Consider the following 23,484-nt stretch of genomic DNA (forward strand, 5'->3'; position numbering starts at 1 on the left):
TGAGCAGTGGAGGTGGATTTCTGAAATGTGTTTCTCTATCGCTCATTGACAGACGTAGTCTTCTTGATTCTCAAGAGCTGGGTTATGTTGTCTCCGCAGGAGTAGGACTAGGCAGAAAGACAAAACGTTCTGGCTCCACCTTAGGGGCAGTCCCTGAGGGTATATCCTCCCTCTCTCTGCTACAGGGAATCAGTTTTTTTCTGTCTAGTCAGGAGTAAGGACCTAAGTTCCTTGCTGGGATCTTTTGGTCCTGGCAAGACTTTTTTTCTTTAAGAAAAAGACATTTTTTAGGTAGTTTTCTCCAGTGTTTTTTCCTGTGAGATCTTCAAGCAAAAATGCCGGACTGGGCGACACTTGTGGTCACCCCAGCCGGCCTACGAGCGCGCGCAGACCATGGCATTGCGCTTGGTCGGCCGCGACATATTCAAGTAAGTATGCGGGGCCGGGCGACGGGCTGGATGTTGAGATCCAGTGGTCACCCCGGTTTCTGCCTACGAGCGCGTGCAGACCAGAGCTCCGCGCTGGGTCGACCGCGACGGAGTCCCAGTAAAGGGACTGACTTTGCGAGTTAAAAGTCTCGCTTGGACGCCAGGTACCAGAGAGTCGAGGCGTCCACGAACCCCCACCCCGGTGGAGAGGGTATTGTGAAGAGAGGGTGCCTGTCGGTTCGGTATGGTGAGTAAACGTTCCCTTTTTTCCTCGTTATGAGGCAGTATGTATTATGGGCCCCTCCATATATGGTCAGTATATATCTGATACTTACAAGTCCCCCTTGTAATACAGCATGTGTTTGTGGGAAGTGGACTTGGTTCAAGAGCTAACACTCTACCCAGCAGACTGTAAACATTACAGCAGACATAGGAGGTATAATCCTACCTTATGTGTAGTGTATCTCTGTAGATCCATATATCACCTCTTAGCAGAGTGCAGGTGGATGTGCTGGGAAGACGATTTCGGCGGTCCGCCGCCATTTTGCCGTAGACCGAATGCATGTATGTCCTCAGGTCACGCCGGCCGCCATGTTTTTGGAGTCTTATGTCTCTTCTATGGGGGCGGCCATGTTTTGTGAGCCCAGCTACCTCGTGGAGGGCTGGGAACGCCGGAAGGCGTACACAGGGGGCAGAGCCACGCCTTCTACCCGGGAAAAAGCAAACAGCTCCTTCCAGTCTGTGTAAGACAGACGCTGACTGCAGTTGGTTGGAAACTGCACTGCATCGGTTGGTGAGCCTTGGGGGTCCCTCTCTCTCTCTCTGGGATCGAGAAGCAGGTACTCTGAGGGGCGCTATTGCGCTAGGGGGAGACACACAAAAAAAAAAAAAAAAAGAAAAAGTTTTTTTGTTTGCTGGCAAAGGTGTCCTGTATTAACATGGACCCTGCCACTCATGTATCTCCTCCGGATCCCCTCGAGGGGTCTGCGGGATCCTCCAGCACCCCATTGACAATTGAATCATTGTCAGCTATTATGGAAACTTTTGTGTCCCGGGTGGAAGTGGCTTGTCAGGGACAGGGCGCAAGAAAGCGACCCCCGCCTAACCCCTTATTATCTGAAACCTCGGATTCAGACTCTGAGCCTATTTCTGCAGTTGCAGGTACTTCATCTGGGATTGGTGTCTCGGGTCCTGTCTCTTCAGACAGTGAGGAGGATGTTTCGGCATCCGCCATAGCCCGAGAGGAAGCGTTGGTAAACGCACTCATTGTATCAGTTCAAGAGACCTTAAGATTACAGGGTATTCCATCAGAAATAGCTGAAACTGAAATCCCTTTTGGGACTAAAAAACGCATCAAAGTGGCGAAGGTTTTTCCATTGCCCAAATGTTTTGGCAATCCAATCGAAGAAGAATGGCGTCTGCCAAAACGCACTTTTACTATTTCTAAACGCATTGACAGGCGTTATCCGTTTGAGGAAACCCTTATTAAGAAATGGACAGAACCACCTGTGGTGGATTCACCAATTGCTAGATTGAATAAAGCCACGGTTATTCCTTTAGAAGACGCTCCGTCTTTTAAAGATCCAGTGGATCGCAAGATAGAAGCTATGTCTCGCACCATGTTTTCCTTGATTGGATCAGCTTTCAGACCTATAATAGCTATTGGTCTGGTTTCGCAGGCTGTAACTGAATGGACCAAGTGGTTACGCCGGGACTTAGAAGAAGTCCCTCAGGCGGTATCAGATTTGTTGGAACACATGATACAGGGGTTACAGTTTGTGTGTGATGCGGCGTTAGACGCCACTCCATTAATGGCGCGAGCATCAGTCTCAGCAGTGGTTCTCAGGCGTACACTGTGGCTAAAAGGTTGGTTAGCCGACCAAGGTTCCAAAAAAGCATTGGCTAATATCCCCTTTTCAGGAGAGCGTCTATTTGGAGCCAACTTAGATGAGATCATTAAGGATCTCACCGGTGGAAAGAGCACCTTTTTACCGCAAAATTTTAAAGGTAGAGGAACTCGTCAAAGACGAGGGCCTTCTTTTTCTGCTCACAAGAGGTTTTTTCGTCCAGCGGGTGAAAAAACTAAGTCCTCCAAAGCTCCTGCAGGAGGCGTCAGGGGTCGTTGGTCGGGCAAGCAAAAGCCCGCCCCCTCCAGACCTGAAGATAAACCATCCAAAGCCTGAAGGTGCGCCCCCACCCATAACTGGGGTGGGGGGACGTCTTCGCCGGTTCCCGGATCCATGGCTTTCCAGAATCCCGGACAAATGGGTTTGCGAAGTCATAAGGTCAGGGTACAAGATCGAGTTTCGATCTCTCCCACCGGCGCGATTCTTCCCTTCCAATATCCGACTATCCTCAGATCGTTTAGAAGATCTGCGGAGAGCAGTCACAGATCTACTACAACAAGGAGTGGTAGTCCACGTTCCTTGGACAGAACGGTTTCAAGGGTTTTATTCAAACCTGTTTACAATACCCAGGAAAGAGGGCAAAGTGCGTCCAATTCTGGACTTAAGAGCACTCAATTCTTTCGTCAACATAAGAAGATTCAGAATGGAGTCCATTCGCACGGTAGCAGCCTTCCTGCATCCAGGGGATGTCCTAGCGTCCATAGACATCAAGGACGCCTATCTTCACATTCCCATTTTCGCAGGACATCAGCGTTTTCTACGCTTTTCCGTAGAGGAGAACCACTATCAGTTTGTGGCGTTACCTTTCGGTCTCGCCACGGCTCCGCGGGTCTTCACAAAGGTGTTGGCCCCAATGTTGGCACTTCTGCGCCAAAGAGGTATATCGATTCTAGGTTACCTAGACGATCTTCTGCTTCATGCAGAGTCTCCTCAGACCTTGCTACAAAACATAGAAATTACTATGATTTCTTTACAGGAATTCGGGTGGCTGGTGAACCAGCAAAAGTCATTTCTGGTTCCCACCCAGAGGCTCGAATATCTGGGTCTAATTCTAGACACAGTCAGGACAAGAGTTTTCCTTCCGGTAGGGAAACTCCGAAAGATTCAATCAGCAGTCCAGTTGTTACTGTCCAACAGCTGGTCTTCCCTTCGGACTTGCATGAGGGTTCTGGGGTTGATGGTGGCTTCATTCGAAGCAGTCCCATTTGCCCAGTCCCATACCCGAATTCTTCAGCAAGAGATTCTTCTCAGATGGAATCGGAATCCGGAATCCCTGGACAATCAGATACGATTGAGCAAACAGACCAGAGAGTCTCTGGTTTGGTGGCTTCGGTCTCCAATGCTCAGCCAGGGAAAGTCATTTCTGCCAATATATTGGACGATAGTGACCACGGATGCCAGTCTATCCGGATGGGGAGGAATTCTTGGTCAGTTATCTGTCCAGGGACTTTGGTCCCCGGAAGAATCCAGGTTGCCGATAAATGTATTGGAACTGAGAGCGATCAGACTTTGTCTGATTCACTGGACCGAGCAGCTCCAGGGCAGCCCGGTTCGGATCCAGTCGGACAATGCCACGGCCGTGGCTTATGTCAATCACCAGGGGGGCACCAAGAGTGTCCGAGCGGCCAAAGAAGTGGCTTGCATTCTTCGCTGGGCGGAACGATTTGTTCCAGCAATCTCTGCGGTGTTCATTCCGGGGGTGGAGAATTGGCAGGCAGATTATCTCAGCCGTCAGACCCTGGATCAGGGGGAATGGTCCCTCCATCCAGACGTTTTCCACCAGTTGTGCCTACGGTGGGGCACCCCGGATGTGGATCTGTTGGCATCACTATTCAACAGGAAAGTTCAGAGATTCGTGGCTCGCTCCCGCGATCCTCTAGCAGAAACCGCAGACGCACTGATCGCCCCGTGGGGGCAATACCAGCTAATATATGCCTTCCCTCCTCTCGCGTTACTGCCAAGACTTCTTCGCAGGATAGAGGAGGAAGGAATCCCAGTAATCCTGGTAGCTCCGGACTGGCCTCGTCGAGCTTGGTACGCCGACCTGGTCAGACTGGTGGCGGACGTCCCATGGAGACTTCCTCTCAGGGAGGATCTACTGTCTCAGGGACCGATCTTCCATCCTGCTTTACGATCGCTGGCTTTAACGGCCTGGCTATTGAGACCCAGGTGCTGAAGGACAAAGGTTTGTCAGCTTCAGTTATTCCTACTCTAGTTGAAGCAAGGAAAGCGACTTCCAGAAAGATTTATCATCGCACATGGAAGTCCTACATTGCATGGTGTGAACCTTTGGGGTTCCGTCCTCGGTCTTATTCGATTAGTCGAATATTGGCTTTTCTGCAACAAGGGGTTGAGCAGAAACTGGCCTTGAGTACTATCAAGGGTCAGGTCTCAGCATTAGCCATCTTCTTTCAGAAGCCTTTGGCTACTCATTCCTTGGTGCGGAACTTCATCCAGGGGGTGCGACATCTGGCTCCGCCAGTGCATGCGCCGTTACCCCCCTGGGATCTTAATTTAGTGTTGTCGGTTCTTCAGAAACCTCCCTTTGAAGATATTAGGGAGATTCCTCTACCCACGTTGTCCCAGAAGGTGGCCTTCTTGGTGGCTATTACTTCTGCACGCAGGGTGTCAGAACTGGCCGCATTATCTTGTCGTTCACCATATCTGGTGGTTCATAGAGATAAGGTGGTTCTTCGTCCGAATCCATCCTTCCTACCAAAAGTGGTTTCAGAATTTCATCTGAATGAAGAAATTGTATTACCTTCCCTGTGTCCTAAGCCCAGTCATCCTCGGGAGTTTGCTTTACACTCCTTGGATGTGGTCCGGGCGATCAGGGTATACTTGAAAACGACAGACTCGTTTCGCAAGACGGATTCACTTTTTGTGATCCCAGATGGACCCAAAAAGGGGTTGCCTGCATCTGCCGCGACCATTTCCAGATGGATCAGACAGACGGTAGTGCAGGCTTATTCTATTAAGGGTCGGGAGCCCCCGTTCCCTGTTAAGGCGCACTCCACTCGGGCACTTAGTGCGTCATGGGCCTTTCGCCATCAGGCGTCAGTGGTCCAGGTGTGCAAGGCGGCTACCTGGTCGTCGGTGCATACCTTTTCTAAACATTATAAAGTTGATGTAATGGCATCGTCTGATGCCTCATTTGGCCGCAAGGTTTTGCAGGCCGCAATTTGAGGAGACCAGTGGTCTACCTCGAGGGTTTTTTTCCGTTGGAAAATTTTTTTCTTTAGTCTCATTCTTTGTTTATAATGAGCCTTTAAAACTTCTAGTTTGGCACCGGTTGGGCCTTCTAGATTGGATTTGATTTTGTCAATCCCACCCCTCATTTGTGGCACTGCTTCTGGATGTCCCAGCTCTTGAGAATCAAGAAGACTACGTCTGTCAATGAGCGATAGAGAAAAATGGATTTTTGTAAGAACTTACCGTAAAATCCTTTTCTCTTAAGCTCATTGACAGACGTAGTACCCGCCCCTCTATCATTGAGTTGGGTTGGGTTAAATTCTCTGTACTGCTATAAAACAGAACTGATTCCCTGTAGCAGAGAGAGGGAGGATATACCCTCAGGGACTGCCCCTAAGGTGGAGCCAGAACGTTTTGTCTTTCTGCCTAGTCCTACTCCTGCGGAGACAACATAACCCAGCTCTTGAGAATCAAGAAGACTACGTCTGTCAATGAGCTTAAGAGAAAAGGATTTTACGGTAAGTTCTTACAAAAATCCATTTTTTTGTCTTAAAGGAGGTGGTAAAAGAGTGAGATGCCTTTTTTTTTTTTTTTTTTTTGTGTTGTGGTCAATGAAGTATTGCCAGGCCAGTTTGTTGATCAGCTGTATTAGGTAAGGGTTGTGCAAAAAGGAGTGGGTCATTCGCACATAGGTAAAGTATTCTGAAGTGGGTAGAGAGTAAGTACTTTGTATGGAAGGAAATGGTTTAAGGACATTATGTTCATATAGATCCTGTATGTGACGTATGCCCCTGTGAGTCCAGGTTCTAATGGGTGTGTGAGTAGGGATAGGGGCAGTGGGGGGTGGATAGGGGTGGTCCCTGGTGAAGTTTTTTTGCTGGAAATAATGGTATGCGATGGCAAACAAGCACATCTGGAGATGAAAAGAGCTGTAGACCAAAATCCAGTGGTGCACATCCATAGTGGGGAAAAAAACACAACATTAGGAGCGTGGACAGCACCAACATGTAAAAATCGTTTTCTGCACACATAACCAGGTTTGTCCCCAAAACATATATAGATTTTACCCATAGCATGCAGGAGATGCATACATTACAGAACTAGTAAACACTACCAAGCCCCACTTAAGAATGATTACCAAGTGGATTACCATCCATCTCTGTAGAACTACAACACCCAGCATGCTCTTTTTGCCATGTTTTCTATTGAGTCTAATACCACCTGCTTTTATGTTTGTTTTTTTATCTGTATGTTTTTATTATTTAACAATCATGGTGTGTAAAATGTATTTTGTTTGGCTCGGCTCATGTGATACCCCCTGCAGAGCCCTATATCAGATTATCATAGATGATCCTTCTATCCCATAAATGTTGAAACACCTGTTGGGAATTATTTAGAAATTTTCACCTAGTTGGCATTGGAAAGCGAGTTTTGACAGCATGTTATCATACCCTGCAGGTTGTGTTTTCGTGTGTTGTCTGATATCCCTCTGTTTTGCTGTGTTTATACCATGCTAAATAAATGCCTTTGCTTGTAAATGTTCACCCTATGCAAACGTTAATTAGCACAGTGTTTATGGTCCTAGTTTCTTATTTCTGGATTATGTATATTGAAGGGATGCAAAAATATATGGCTGTTCTGCAGTCGGGTGTTTGTCTACTGCAGTAATCACTACATTTTATTTGAAGTGTTTTATCCCAAACAAGAGTTTATAACCAGTTCTTGTCATCATCGGGCAGTGGATAGTGTCCAGTTCATCACAATACTTTACACGTTAAAGGGGTTTTCTTTTATTATAGGGCTGGAGATGCTGAAAGAAAGGAGAGTGTGCTCCAGCCCTTCTCTGACTGCTCTCTTTGCATCCAGACTCCAGGGCTCATCCACATTCCTTGACTCACTATTAGTCCATAATTGTAAGCAGACTTAACAATTCATAGGGAATGAGGGGAGTTAGGAGGAAATTGAAGGAAATAGCAATTGCAAAAGATAGTCACTTTTTTCCCTTTAGAGCGTCACACTTTTATGGAGGCCACCATATTTACACAAAATTAAGAAGTGCATTTAGGTGCCTGAACATACCCACTAAACATGTTATTTAGCCACTAATTAAAAAAAAAACAACCTTTTTATTTTTTGGAATAAGGAAGGTTATGGGATTGTTGCTGTTTACCTCATTGGTGAATTCTACCTAACGTTAATTGAGAAAAAATAATACAAGTAAATTTGTCACCTAAACGGGTTTAAAGAATTGGTTAAGTGGGGCAACCTGCAAGATAATTTGAAAGTTGGAATTTTCCCGCACACATTGCTCATACTTGCTGTTATGTCTCTGACACAAGAAGCAATTGGAATTCTCTATTTAAATTTTCTGTGGCCCCCTATAAACCCATATAAATCATGCCTAAATGGGATAAAGTACACAAATTGTGCTGTTGTGTAGGAGGGAATGGCCCTCTTTATCTACCCCACACTTGGTAAGATAAAAACTCTAATCTGGTTGGTTTGCTCTGAAGGCATGTTATTAGGAAATCTGCAGGTATTGAGTTTACCCTGAAATTCTGATGGCAGTTCCCCAACACAAGCTACAGTCTATGGTTTTAACTATAAACAGACAGTCCCTGGGTTACAAACAAGAAAGGTACTGTAGGTGTGTTCTTAAGTTACATTTTTATGTAAGTTGAAACAGGTAAGTGTAACTCCAGCCAAAAAAATAAGTATCTCCTTTTCAATAATTTTTATTTCAAGGTTTTTTTAACAATACAAATAAGAACAATGTACAAAGTAGATACAAGAACAGATTTAGCTTTCCATTGAGTGAAACGATCAATAGAAGCAAGAGATTTGTAGCATCGTACAAGAATAGTACTGCAAATTTTTATTCTGTTTAACAAAATGTTTTCCCCAAGATATAATCCATAACAGGTAGGGTATGTCATGACTGTCAGTAACACGTTAGGTTGATACATTTTTTGGTTGCTTGTATATTGCTGCAACGGACCATTGTGACCATGGTTGCCATAAGGATAGGGCTTTGAAGTATTCACCTCGGCTAGATACCACCATGACTTCATAGCTACAATGTGTGTTCACTAATTCGAGAGTGTCCTCGATGGTGGGACCTTGGACCAACTTCCACAGCCTTGTTATGCTTAGCCTAGCCGATAGTAGGATATGCGTTATTACCTGTCTGTAGGGTGTAGGAATATTGTTAAATTTAAAAGCGCTAGTGCAGTGGAGAGGGGAATATGGCACTTTGAGATGACTGCTAAGATATAAAAGATGTGTTACCAGTAGGGAAGGTTATGTCCATAGAATGTAGAATTTGTCTACTGACCCTTTCTGGCATCTCCAGCAGGAATCCAATGTCTGAGGGCCTAAGGAAGCTAATCTCGCAGGTGTCAGATACCATGTTTGGAAGCTCTTTTGAGAAAGTTTGCATAAAGCGGAGCAACAAGTGGAATGATATATTGATTTGAATACTCTCTGCCAATGTTGTTCTGAGAAGGAGGTCCCCAGGTCTGATTCCCAATGTAGATGAGACATAGATTTAATGAAATTCTCGCTTGTGCAGTGCATTATAGAATGAAGAGATGCCTTTTTGTTTAGGGGATGGATGAGTTAGAAAGGTCAAGGCATTAGAGGGGAGAAAGTAGAAGGGGTTGGGTAGAGTAGATAGACAGTGGGTCACACGTAGATGAATAAAGTATTCAGAAGTGGGAAAATCAAATCGTAGGAGTGTGAGGACAGTAATGCTGGCTCTGTTTTTTTTTTTTTTTTTTTTTCCCATGCCTAAACTGAGACTTTCATGGTAGGAGGAAGGCCAGCTAGAATACAAGCTCCTACAGACGTCTCAAGCAACCAGGAAGATTCTGTTTGCTCCCAGAGGGTCCAGGGGGAAGGTCTGAACCAGTCCCTTAATTGTGCTAGTATGGTGGGCAGATAATATGTAAAGTCTATATAGCCTGAGCCTCCCGCCAATCTGTGTTTTAATGAACGTTGTGGGCACCACAGGGTTTTCTACCCTGCCAGATGTACTTGTTTAGTACCGTTTGGAGGGATTTGAAATAGAAGTAGGGAATAGGAATGGAGGGATTTGAAATAGAAGTAGGGAATAGGGATGGGAAGGGTTCTAAGGAGGTAAAGCAGTTGTGGCAAATGAATCCTCTTAAAAGATGCTAGCCTCCCTTACCAGGATAAGTCATGTTTCGCGAGCTTCTGTAAATCAGTCTGCAGCTTATTAGTGAATCTTTTATACTTAGTTGCAAAATTACTTTTCACCGATTTTAGTGAGCTGGATGCCTAAATATGATATACTGATACTAGACCAGGTGTAAGGAAATTAGGATTTTAGTAGGTTCCTAGTTGGGGCATTTAGATCTAAGTCAAGAATAAACAATTTTGTTTCATTCACTTTGTAGTATGATACTGTACTGAACCAGTGGAGGATTTTCTGCACTAATGCCAGGGAAGGAGCTGCGTTTGTGTTTGTAAGAACGACGTTGTCTGCAAATAAGATGATTTTGTGAGACTCCCATTCTATAATAAAACCAGAAATTAGAGGGTTGGTTCCGATGTGTTCTGCCAGAGGTTTCATGAGTAGATTAAATATCAAGATGGGGAAGGGGGGAAACTTGTCTTGTACCATTGGTTATGCGAAATTTTTGTGATAGCATTTCTGAGGAGTGTGCCTTTGCTGAAAGGGGTGGTATAGATAGCTTGTAATCTACTTAAACCAAGTTTGAGAAGGACTCTGTGGAGGTAGATCAAGTGTATCCTATTGAACGCCTTCTCTGCATCTAAGGATAGAAGCAAAGAAGGCGTTCCACTGGATTTGCCATGATGAATAATGTTTAAGTCTTATAGTGGCATCGGACGCTCAGCATCCTTGGGTGAAGCCTTACTGATCCCAATGCATCAGAATGGGCAGTATGTCATTTTAGTCGAGCAGCGATAGCTCTTACATAGATTTTTAGGTCGGGATTCAGTAAGGAGATTGGGCTGGAATTTTGAGGAGCGGTCGGCTCTTTCCCTGGCTTTGGGTGGGTTTATTATTAATGCCTGTAACATTTTAAAGGGAAGAGGAGGCAGCGTCATTAAAGAAAAAAAAAGAAAAAATAGCAATGTGAGGAGTTGGTATTTGGGAGAATTGTTTGTATTCACTAGTAAGCCCGGTGGAGCCAGGGGCTTTCCCCCGCAGGGAGGGATTTGATAACCGATTGCAATTCAGTTGCCGTGAAGGGCTCGTTGAGGGAGTTTTAATTGTTCTTTTAGGGTTGGCAGGTTAATATAGTTAAGATGTTAATAGCCTCTGTAGATATGTCGAAGAGTCTAGTTTGATATTATACAAATCGCTATAATAGACAATAAAGGCATCAGTGGTGCTTTAAGGATTTAATAATTTGTCTTTAGAGTGAGGGTGAGTTAAATAAGCTATTTCAGTTTTAGCTTGGTGTCCCTTAAGGCGGCGAGCTAGTGCCTTTCCCGCTTTATTAGAAGGGAAGTAGGATGTAGCTTTCAATTTACATTGCACCTTCTCAAAGGAATGTAAGAGAAGAGTTCTAAGTTCTTGCCGTAGGGATAGAAGTTTGGCCAAGTACAGTGTTTGTGGACTCGTCTTATTTTGTTTTTACAAATCTGTTATTTTGGCCATGAGGGCATCTAGACGCTGCATCCTCTCCTTTTTCATGCTTAAACTCATTTGTATAAGTACACCTCTAATAAAGGCTTTATGCGTGTTCCATACCATACTGGAGTTGAGTACTCAATCCACAATATTGGAGAAGAATTCAGAAAGCTGGGTGTTGAGCTCTTTGACATATGCCGGATGTTGCAATAGAAATTTGTTAGCACACCAGAGATTGGTTTTGGAACGTGATGCGAAGTCTGCAATAGAGATGCTGATGAGTGTGTGGTCAGACCAGGATATGGTATGGATAGCTGAAGATTGAACTTTTTGGAGAAGCGGTTTATCGGTAAGAAAAAGATCTATACGTGAATACATTTTATGGGGTGGAGAAAAGTATGTATAGCCCTGTTCGTACCCATGGTGATAATGCAACACATCATGATTAAGCATGGTTTTTTGTCAGAGGAGACTCATGGCGTTTAGCTGTAGTGGATGAGTCTAAGTGGACATCTGGGACTAAATTGAAATATTATCACGTGACCTTGTTGGATTGGCTTGATTGCATGTGTTTCTTAAGGAAGCACATTTGGCAAACATTAGGAGAGTAAATGTTCAACAAAGTATGAGGAATATTATTAATAGTGCAAATCAGTACAATATACTGACCATTCGGATCTAGGATTGTTTGGTGAGACTGGAAGGTAACAAAGTCTTTGATAGAAATCAGGACACCCCATTTTTTAGAGGCGAAGGAAGCATGGAAGATGTAAGGGAAGTGCTTGGTGGAGCATCTGGAGGCTGCAGTGGATGAAAAGTGTGTCTCTTGAGCACATAAAATATCACAAATATGAGCTTGGGCGGTTTTTCATAGAGAGTGTAATTTGACGAGACCATTCGCATTGATTGATTTGGTGGCATTGTTGATATGGAAACGTGTGGTGGAGGAACCTCAGGCACTTAGTTGAGACTGGAGAAGGTACCTGGTTGTTGTTATGTGGTGGTGTTCTGCAGGTGGATGTGCCTGGTTGGGAAGAGACTGTAGATCGACTGCAGGTGGATGTGCATGGTTGGGAAAAGACTAGATCGCCACGCCGAAGCTGGAATATTACCACGGTAAACAAAAGTCAACACAAACGTAAAAGAACAACTTAGCGAACAAAGTTGGACTAGTGCGGTGTAGTCTGTGGCAGATTTAATGGGCTGAACTCAGAAGATCCGCAGTGGTGGGGAAACAGTCAAGTAGAACAACTAATTAGCAGAACATTGAGCCATGAACAAGGGAGAGGATGTCTATGATGTGGATAGCCGTCCACGGGTAGGTGTTTGCAGGTGTGCGTTAAACTTCTTCTATTGATTGTGGCGGTTGTATGGAGGTTTGCGCTGTGCCGGAGGAAGAGTGGTTTCTTGCGGTTGCTCCAAGATAATACCCCAAGTATAGAGGAGTTTCATCCCTCCTGTAAAGGTGGTGACTGTGTATTGAATTTTATAATTATGCAGTGCTTTAGTAACAGGGCCGAGTTGTCTTTGCAGTTTGAGAGTATACTTAGAGAGATCTGGAAAGAGCTGAACACTTTTGAATGGTGCAGGAAGCGTTACAGTAGATCTGGCAGCCGCGAGGAGCACTTCTTTTGCACGGATGAAGTGTACCCTCAAAAGTACATCCCTGGGTACCGAATCTGCTAGGTGAGTTGGTTTGGATACCCGATGAGTGCGATTGATGGAGATTTCAAGTGGCGTAGCGTTGGGAAGAATAGTGTGCATGAGGTCGCTTGCAAATTTCCGGAGGTCAGCAGATGGCACCGATTTGGGTGTGCCAGGTCCGCTAGTTTAGCTCTTATCCAGGACTGATCATCTTTGACTTCATCATATGCGTCTACAAGATCGTTCACAGTTGTGGTGCATTCCTCCATCTTATCTTCAATGTAAGACCCTGACTCTGCAGATCGGAGGAAAACTTGTTTATGAGTGATGAGAGGTCAGACAGTGAGACAAGCATGTCTTTTAATGTTGTGTCCAGCACAGGCTGGCCTGTTTTAGGAAAAGATGCCATAGAAGACTGCAGGGCCTGGTTCGATTGGAGATGGTTAAATGATGGAGCTGTATCCTGCTATGAGGATAATGAATCATTTATTCTCATTCTGGCCCTAGCTGGGCTTCCAGAAAGTGTGATTCCCCCCTGCTGATTCCCTTGGAGACAGGGGCATTATTTGTGGCTCTGGATCTCCCTGTATAGAATCATGGAGATATGTGTAGGAGCAGTGCGCCACGACCGTGCGGGCACTATCTTGCCTGCTATTGACCTTAGGTGCCAGTTTTTAGAAAGAAGGCCGTCAGCTTTTTTGGCCAGTGGTAGTCTTTCCTCTTGCAGAACATGCTCAAGGAAGGTGTCTGGGTCGTGAAGAGGCTGGATGGCTGTGGACTGTCTGTCTATACAGACCTACGTCGCTCTGAATCTCTCCCCAGTGTGCAGCGGCCATTACACTCGCCGGCTGACTATGCTCCCCCAAAAAATTAATTTTTGCGTTTTTGGGATAGCATAGAGAAGGGTTAACGTTTTTTTAGGGTCTGTGGCCCTGTTCAGATTTCACCTTGCTTTCTGTGCCTGTGACAGTTGGATTTTGAAAAGTTTGGGTTGTTCTGGAAACAAGGATTGGTGATAAAGCTTAAGTGGAGACCCCTTTTTCCCGTGATAATTCTTACAGGAGTGAATTTCTCTTCCTAGGGGTAGATTTCCCCTCACTTCCTGTTATCTCTCTCCTTTTGGAATTATGAGTCGTACATATGTTGGATGTTTGTAACTCGGATTGCCTGTATGTAGTGTGCTGGACAAATCTTAGCAGTATATGATGTATCTGCAGTTGATTATGCACTAATATACTGTGGGCTCTTGAAGCTGGCACACGTTTTTCATTTAAAGGGCAAAAAAAAAACTACAGTATGCAGTATCTAAATTATTTGTAGCTTTAATGAGCTAACCTGGGTCATACAGCCCTTCAGATCAATGCATATCAAACCCTGTAGCAACCGCACAGTTCATTAAATGTACTTGTTTGGTTGAAAGTATCGAATGCCGAATGAATCTGCCAGCAAAACCAATGGAACGAAATTCTTAACATGATTAAATATGACATTCTTGGTTCACTTGGCAAAAGAGTAGGGAAAGAGATTTAAAATGTTTGATGTCTTTTTATTTCTTGCTAAATATAGCTTGTCCCTTCTCTGGGAAAAGGAAAAATGTAATGCTTAAAACTAATGATCTATTACCAAGTGAACAGAGATCACAGCCCGGAAAAAGAAAGTTTAACATCGCTTCATTACAACGGCTTCATAGTTTTTCCACTTATAAGTAGAGAGTGGTCTGCTCATCTTCAAGTCTGTCCAAATGAACTAGCTGTCTTTTAGCTTATGTTTCTGATTCATCAGTTTTTTTTTTTTCTTCATTGAAGGGATAAACCATCATAGACTTATAGATCAGATTTGTGGGAGATTCTTGCTCGACCCCTGTTTACCTTCATGGCAAACCATGCTGTGTCCTTGCATCTTTGTGTGGTCTTGATCGAAGAGAATCCAGTGCTGCATGGATCTCATCCTAGAGAAACGTAGAGATGTTGGCTTATGCCAAGCACATTTAATGGCTTCAACGGGGATAGTGGGGTGCAGGTTTTACAGGGGTACATTACCAACTGGTAATGAAATCTTCAGATTTCCCCCAGAATTTGCCAGTCATCAGTTTTGGGTGGACTTGTGCTTAAAAGAGAAGTATGGCCAAATATTTTTTGCATTTCGTTTTGCACTCCTATGGCTTGTTCATTGAGCTGGTCCAGGCTCGGAAAAGATTGTGACCATATGGTTGGCATCCACCCGAAAGCCTGGACTGCCACCTGGATCAGCCTCTCAGCCATCTGCTGAGACCCTGAGCAAGCCCCTCCCGCCCCCTGCCCAGCCCAGCCCATCGGTCCAGTGAGCGCTGGAGGGGAAAGCAGAGAGCCGCTGACTGACAGTCACGGCTCTCTGCTCAGAGTGGAGGGAAGGAACTGAGCGATCAGTAGCGTTTGATCACTCAGTTCTCACTGCAGAGCCAACGGAGGATCGACGCTGCATCGACCTAGACGAGTATAATTTTTTTTTTTTTTTTTAAACCTAAATTTGTTTTTTTCCTATTCAGAATTCTGAGACTCAATGTAATATCACAGAAACCCCCTTCTAGCAGGTTATGGGTTTTCTCAGTACAAAGATCTGTGTTTACAGATCTCTCCTGCAGCATCACCCACTGGTGAAATCTGGGCCTGTTATATGCCTTTTTTTGGCAAATGTTAAAAGAAGGCAAATTGAGTGTACCTTTCTGTTACTCCGATGTGCAAATACTGAATTTACAGAGAGGTTGGTGGCTGGTCCTCTCCCTCCTGTGCCTCATTCTTGGTTGTTGAACCTGCCCATCACATTGGAGGAGATTTGGAGGTGAGCCTTGGTTTGTGGTCAATATTTGCATATTAGATCTTCCTGGGTTTAAGTCTTCTTTTCAAGTACCCAGAAAAATGTTAAAAGGCCTTCCTTTATTCCAAAAGTTTTACATTTTAACACTGTAATTCCCTATGGCAGCCTCAACCATCTTATCCTAGCGAACCTTTGATTAAATTTATTTTGTAAAGGTCTTTGGGTATTTTTACTGGTCAGAATGCCACCCACATCCACAGGCAGCTATAAAAAGATAATTTGTATCATGCTGCTGCTGACTTTGCTGAATCTCCTGGAACTGTGCAGGCATTATCAAATAGGTGGCCAGTCATCCACTGATCAAGGAACCCCTACCAGCCTTTGGATGAACCCTATGATTCTACAGAACCCTAGTTGAGAATGACTGTTCTAGGGATAGGCAAGAAAAAAAAAAACTTAAAATAAAACTTAAAAATATAGCTTAGTTAACACCCTTGTTTGCTAGAGGTCTATTAGGAGTACATGAAGAAGGTTGCCCCAATTAAATGATTTCTGGTTTTCCAGGTGGCCAACACAGACTGTGTCTATTATCAATATTCTATGGGTCTATGATTGAAACTATTTTGTATTTATTAAAGCTAATTAAGGACTGATGCAGGATGTCACCGAAAATGTGGTTATGAATGGATAATGTCACATTTTAACTACACCCCATTTTCTACAGATAATGTACAGCTAAAATGAGCAATAACCCTCTCCTCCATGTAAACTCCTGACAAACACATTGCAAGTCAATGAACTCATGTTCTAAACACTTTCATTGTCTGGCTCGTTGTCTTCATGTAGCTGTCATCTGTCTGCAACATTTTAAAGAAGCATGTCAGATGGAAATGACAGCTCGCTTTATGGAACTCTCTTATCCGTTCATGCTCGGACAATTTGACATGGTTGCCGTGAAACAGTTTGCTGTCAGTCATTTCTGGCAATATTTCATAGATACAGTTTAAAATATTATCTCTTTACACAAAAGAGACCTTTGAAGAGTCTTCTGGGTTTGCAATGAGAATAACGTGGCAGCGTGCTTTATTTATCTCTTTGTCAGCTAGTCGGTGGAATGTCCTAAGTGCAGTTAATGAGCCATGTGATGCGCACTCTTCATTAAAGCCATTGGTATTTGTTAATACTCATGGTTATGCATGTGTAAACAGTTTTCATGCAATGGCTTCTGTTCATTTAACTGTTTAAACACTGTCAGACAGAATGCTGAATGAGTTAGTGTTATAAATGTGAATTTTGTAGTTCAGTCTTTGTAGACAAATCTCTTTGCATACAATAAAATTGGATTGATGCCCCTGGATTGATTTTAACACTCAGACGAATATAGATTGTAACTTGCCCTCTTTGTGAATTGTCCCTGGGACGAGCCCTAACCCCCCCCCCCCTTGTTTGGCCCTTTCTTTTCCTTTTCTCTCCTCCCAGGCAAGATTTCTACTTTTCTCTCTTCTTTTCTTTTTTTTTTTTTTTTTTTACTCTGTTCCTAATTTCTCTATAGCCCTGTCCTTTGCAATGGGTGCATCTATCCCTCAATACCCGTCCCACCCCTCTTCCATTGGTTGCAAGAGCTTAGGGCCCTTCCTTCCTTTTTTTTCCTACGTTCAGCAAGGCACATTTTACGGTTAGCGAAGAGAATTCCTTTAACTAGATGGTTCATTGCAGTACACCTGTATATGTACCTTGTCCTAGCTTTATCACTCTCTGCATATTTCATCCTAACTGATTTTTGTGGCTCACTTACACATCGTGCTACTTCAGTGCAGATCAGTGCGATTTGCACCTCTAATTTAATTGCAGCTTGTGACTTCATTTAACAGAAGCCTATGCAAGTCACAATGAAATCGGCAAAAAGTAGTACAGGAACCTTTTTCAAAGTCGTGGCAATTTGAACAGATCCATTGCCCAACAATAGATTGCAACTTGTCCTGCAATTTGGAACTGTCAAATCGCATGGCACATTGCATCAGTATGAATAGGGGCTTACTTTGATATTTCATTTGTACCCTTTATATTGTACCATTGCTTCCAGTTCATGACTCCTTTGTAATGTTTCGTAAAAACACTAAGGCTACATTTACACCTGAGCGTAGCGTTTTCGCACGGTTTTTCCGCGATTTTACAGCGATTTTTACCGCGATTTACAGGCGTTTTTACAGGCGTTTTTTGTGCAGGCGTTTTTAGATTGAATAGAAACCAATGGAAAACGCCTGTAATCTGCCCAAAAAGAAGCTCATGTACTTTTTTGAGCGTTGGGCGTTTTGCTTAAAGCGTCAAAACGCTCAGATGTGAACAGGGGCCATTGAAATGAATAGGATTTGTCTTGTTGGGCGTTTTGAGAGCTGATCCTAGAGCAGAAAAACTCCCCAAAAACGCCCCAAATCGCCTACATGTGAACGGAGCCTTAATAAAACTTTTGTGAAACAAACAGTTAATTTCTTCATGGAATGTTCACCATAGGCCTGTTGTAACAGAGCTATGGAATGTTCACCATAGGCCTGTTGTAACAGAGCTAAAGTTTCACTAGAGGTGCACCAAATGGAAGTTTTGGTACCGAAAATGCAGGATGCACTTAGCCAAAAACCAGAAACGAAAACTAGTTTTTTAAAAAAATGTTTTTTAAACAATTGTATTATATTTGACTTTTTATTGAATATCATGAATTTAAATGAATATGAATTTGTAGGCCATTATTAGCGCAAGAAAAGTTCAAGAAAAATGTATCCCTTTAAATTTTATGTATGTGTTCACACTGGTCTCTTGCGCTTCCGTTGTGGTGTTTAAAAAATTTGCTTGTTGCGGTTTTGGTCAATTAAAAAAAAAAAACACACCTCCCCGTTGAAATGTATTAAAAACATAGCAAGAACGCATCAATAAGGCACCTGTGTTCCGTTTTTGATGTGGTTTTTGAGTCACATGACCTATGAAAAAGCACACCATAAACTCAGTAAAATCGTGGCAAAATCGCACGCGGTTTTTCTTTATTGGCAAAATGCCAAAAACACCATTTTCGGCTGCCGAAATTTCGGCGCATCTCGAAGTTTCACTTGCACTTTTGCCAATTTTCATGTAAAATGTTCATCCACTGCTCCAGATTCCTGTCACTCACTTTCCGCCAACAGTGCAACGCCTATGCATATTATTTCTTCTGCCACTCCATAAAGATTGAGTCAACTGGTCTGTGATCCAGGCGAATGCTAGTTAGAGCTTGTCAGAACACACTTTAGTGCGAATGACTGTGTGACTCACCACCATAGTGCTACACAGCGGGCATTCCGGTAATTAAATTGTATATATACCTTGTATATTAAAACACATAAGGGCGAGTGGGGCCATGGAGCTGCTACTTTTTTTGTTATATCTTCTACATAATTTTGAATCATTTATGGGTTTACTTCTAAAAATAATGCCTGGCCTAGCCTGTCGGTGATCCAGTGCCAGGAATGAATGTGTACTGTTAATGAATGTATGAGTGGGTGGTCTGACAAACCGGCGTTTCTACCTAGTGTTAGAAAAGAACAGGATGCACACAGCCTGATCCTAGAATAGTAGTTCTCTCCTAGTTTGTTGCTTCTTTATTGCTCATTTTTCTTAACCGGAATTACCCTTCTGTACCTTTTTGTTCTCCTACTATAATAGTCTTAGTGTATCACTTGCTGGCAGTGAGGCCAATGGGATGTGAGCCCAGTTTAATGACAAGGCGTGCAGGCTCTGCACACAAAAAAAGCAAGCACATAGGAATTAACCATACATTTATGTCCATAAAGGTAACCCTTTGTAATCTTTACAGTGGTTTACATTTTGCTTACACAAACCTTTTTTAACATTTAAGAGATATCCCAAACCCCAGGAAATAATCGTATGTATTGCAGCATACTATTGTATTGTATTGCAGCATACAACACCTGCTTGATCCTACTCTCTGATAGTCAGAGGACAATACAGATTTACCTGGCAATCTTTCTGGTAAGCAGAAAAGATCCAAAACTATACTCTCTCTCTAGCACCTACCTAGGAGGGTGCTACAGTAGCTACTCAGGGACAGGATATATTTTATATTAGCAGGATTTTCAGGTTAAAAAAAAACACAGAAAATAGAAAGCTAATGCAGGCACCTCATCACCTTTACCTAAACCCAATCTTATTTCATCAATGTGCATGAGAGCAGAGGCTCTCTCCCTCCTCATTGGCTCAGATACAGCAGTGGGAGCCATTAGCTGCTGCTGTTGTCGGTCATAACCAGTGACGAGGGAGCGAGCGGCGGGGCCGAGCCAAAAGTATCTTTTTGTTTTGGATACAATACGGAAGGATTAGAAAATCTGTTTTTGTTGACGTATCATGTACATTCTTGGAAGAGTTATTATATGTGTCCTGATTACCAGTTTAACCGATAGCGTGGTACCACTGGACCTTCTGTAGGGGGCCCAGACAGCAGGGAATCAGTGCGGAGGGACAATTACAGAACGATGCACTGTGTCTGTGTCTTTCCCTCCCAGGAGCTGAAAGCCAGTTTCTCCCCGTCTCCCTCCTGCCGGCTTTCAGCTGCTGGAGGGAAGGACACAGACACAGTGCATCATTCTGTAATTGTCCTCCCATCCAATGTAGGGGGTCCGGACAGCAGAGGATCGGTGCGGCGGGACAATTACAGAATGATTCAATGTGTCTGTGTCTCTCAAACCAGGAGCTGAAAGACAGTTTCTCCCTCCTGCCGGATTTCAGCTGCTGAAGGGTGAGACACAGTGCACCATTCTGTAATTGTCCATCCTGCCACACCCATCCCCCTCCTTGTACTGCCCACATCTGATTCCACCCTGTGAGCCTGGGCCCCCCACCCCACAGTGTTGCTGGCTTTCGAGGTACACAGGCAGATGGAGAGGGACCCTATGATTTCTAATGGCAGCTCTGCAGATGACCATTGTCAACAGAGTCAAAAGTGAGGGAAAATCCAAAATGTTTGTGTTGTCACCAAAAAGAAATGGAGGCTAAATATTTCCACAAGGCACACTTTTGCTGCGGTGACGACTATTCTAAAGAATTTCCCTCGCTTTAGAGAGATTGTCTCTTACTTTCTGTTATGTCTAAGGAAAAGAAGTTAAGGTAAATCTCTAAAGTGGGGACATAGAAAGTACAAGACTGACATGTTTTAACCATTTCCTTCTATCCAAAGAATACAGAAATTCAAACTTTTAAACTGTTTGTATCAACTTATTATCTCAAATTCTTATTTATTTTGCTTTGTGTTTCCCTAGAGTACCTTCAAGTTTAAGTCTGAAAGTGATATCCATCTGGCTGAACACCACAAACAGGTCCTGTATGATGGGAAACTTGCAAGCAGTATAGCGTTCACATACAACGCAAAGGCCACTGATGCCCAGCTCTGCCTTGAATCGTCACCAAAGGAAAACGCTTCTATATTTGTGCATTCACCCCATGCTCTAATGTTACAGGTAGGTTGTTAATATTTTGTGCATTTTCTTTTAGTAAATGTACCATTAATGTTCCTATCCTATGGTGGTGTGTTCGTCGAAGTTCCAAATTGATGAATGTGATGTGCAGTGCTACTTCTGCCCCTGAAATCTAAAGGGAGATCAGTGATTTATGAGCCCTCTGATGTTTCCAGAGGTCATCTGGATAGTTCTCTGGAGCCCCAGACACCCTGGTTTGTATAAATTCCTGCCAAATTGCTTGTATAGGGCAAACATTTTCAACTTTGTGTGAAATTGTAGATTCTTCTGATCCAGACTTTTACTACTGATGACAGGTGCAGTGGCTGAACTACCAGGGTTGCAGAAGTCGCACTTGTGACCAGGCTCTGGAGTTCCACCACTGTGGGGGGGGGGGGGGGCCCAAAGCCTCCCATTATCTCAGTGGTAGTTTGAAAAAACAGCCTGTAACTTCAGAGACTGGTCATTGCAGTTGAGCCGAGTGTCTATGACACTCTTAAACAGCCCAGCGAACACAACCCACTCCCCTCACGGACTGGAGAGCAGAGAAGAATACAGCTCCTCCTCCCACCCCTGCTCCTCCTGCATCTGCCTGTCCTGCCCACACTATCCCCGGCATGCAGCTGTATCTGAAAGAGGGTGGACATGTGGGCGGGAAATATGAAAATCGGCAGCTACAGATTACCTTCCTTGGCTGTGTCAATGATGCCTGAGCTTCCAGCCTTGGTCGGCCGTGAGTGAGTGAGCACTACACTACACTGTGATCAATCAACTGTCCCTATCTCCTTCCCCTCTGCTCTTCCAAGTCCTTCACAATCTTTCATTTCCAGTTAGACTGACCATGGATGGTGCAAATTCTTTCCTGCAGCCACAGATTGCACGAAAAAATTTACACGATTCCCCCATCAACATAGACAGTGCTGACGGCAATCCCTGCTCTGCTCCCAATAAACTGTGATTATCGCTAGCAGCTATAGCAACCACTAGCAGTAATCATAAGAGAATTCACCAGGCTGGTTGTACCCAAGTTGAACGATCAATCGATCAACTTGGGTACATTCAGCCCGCCCATACATGGTTCAAATCTCAGCCAGTTCCCTCTGATCCGACCAGGATTTGAACTGTCTATGGCCGACCTTAGCACGTCAAGCATGTCAAATCAGACCAATGTGCACATGGGCTAATTATGATAGTAGTTTTATTGATCAGAGACAACAACAGGTATGGAGCCCACATGGCTGCTGAATATATGGTTTATATATATATATATATATATATATATATATATATATATATATATATATATAAATATAAATTATACTCTTGACTCTAATAAATATTGTGTTTATTAGATCTGACTGGGAGCATCACTTTGATCACACCCCAAGCAGCATGTCAACAGAGAAGGTTATACAGGGTTACCGCTGCTAGGTGACCAGTTGGGAGCTCAGCTGTCTACAACCAATAGTGCCAGCCTTCTCCTGCATGCACCCATCAGCCCCATAATGTCACCAACACTGGATCCTAATAGACTGCTGCCACTGCCAAGGAGACAGATGCCAGACCAGCGCTGTCAATAGCAGGGGCAAGACAGCAAGAGGAGACTAGGGAGCCCCCCGGGTGGTAGAGCATCAGGGCCCGGTTGCAAGTGCAACCTTTGCAACCCTGGTATTTCTCCCACTGCTTTGGACCCATATATGGAGTTTCCTGAGGTGTGCTGGTGACAAATCTCAAGCTTTCTGCCTCCCTGGGTGGCCCCAATACAGAAGAAAGGGTGCCACTGCAGAACATTTGAAAGGGTCCCGCTGCAGAGTTGTAATAAAGGGCCCCACAACAGGTGTATAGGGCCCCAGGATTAGTAGGGAGGGGCTGTGGGACCAGAGGAAAGGGCCATGGGACTGATGGGGAGGGGGGGGGGGGTGTCAGGGGGGCCCTTCAAGGTTTCTTGCATCAGGGCCCTGAAGGTTCTAGTTACTTCTCTGGACAGGTAAATGTGTAGTTCAGTACTTTTACTCATGTAAGTGTAATCCTGCATATCTATTACAGCAGCCTGAGATCTTTGCTTATCTGAAATGTGACCAGATTCATTTAAGTGCTGGAGACTCATTCCTGCTATGTTCTGCCCACTTGCTGCATTGTAAATGTTGCAGAAAGCTGCCGCCTCTTCAAACATTAATTTTAATTATATGAACTGTCAATCCAGTCCACAGAAGGTGGAAGTAATATTTCATATTAATCCAGAGATGGCCTATCTTATTGCATGGGAGTTGCGTAGTAGTGGGATTGTAGGAAGAAGTGTGAGCCCTTAAAAGAGCTGAGGCACAGAGTCTAAGGAGCTGCCTGGTATTCACCAGTGCACGTCACAAGGTGTGGTGGGATTTTGCTGTGGGAATACTCCCATG

General features: G+C 44.0%; 1 protein-coding gene across 4 annotated transcripts in view; it reads left to right on the forward strand.

The window, feature by feature from the left end:
• Positions 1 to 23,484, forward strand: part of NBEA (neurobeachin) — a 1,052,497-nt gene that overhangs the window by 286,256 nt on the left and 742,757 nt on the right. For all 4 annotated transcript variants that reach the window (XM_082246613.1, XM_082246612.1, XM_082246614.1 and 1 more), the window contains exon 9: positions 20,888 to 21,085. In XM_082246613.1, the coding sequence (XP_082102739.1) occupies positions 20,888 to 21,085 (198 nt within the window). The remainder of the gene's footprint in view (positions 1 to 20,887; positions 21,086 to 23,484) is intronic.

The sequence above is a fragment of the Pelophylax lessonae genome (genome assembly GCF_965119305.1).
Source record: "Pelophylax lessonae genome assembly, chromosome: 2".
NCBI classification, from domain to species: domain Eukaryota; kingdom Metazoa; phylum Chordata; class Amphibia; order Anura; family Ranidae; genus Pelophylax; species Pelophylax lessonae.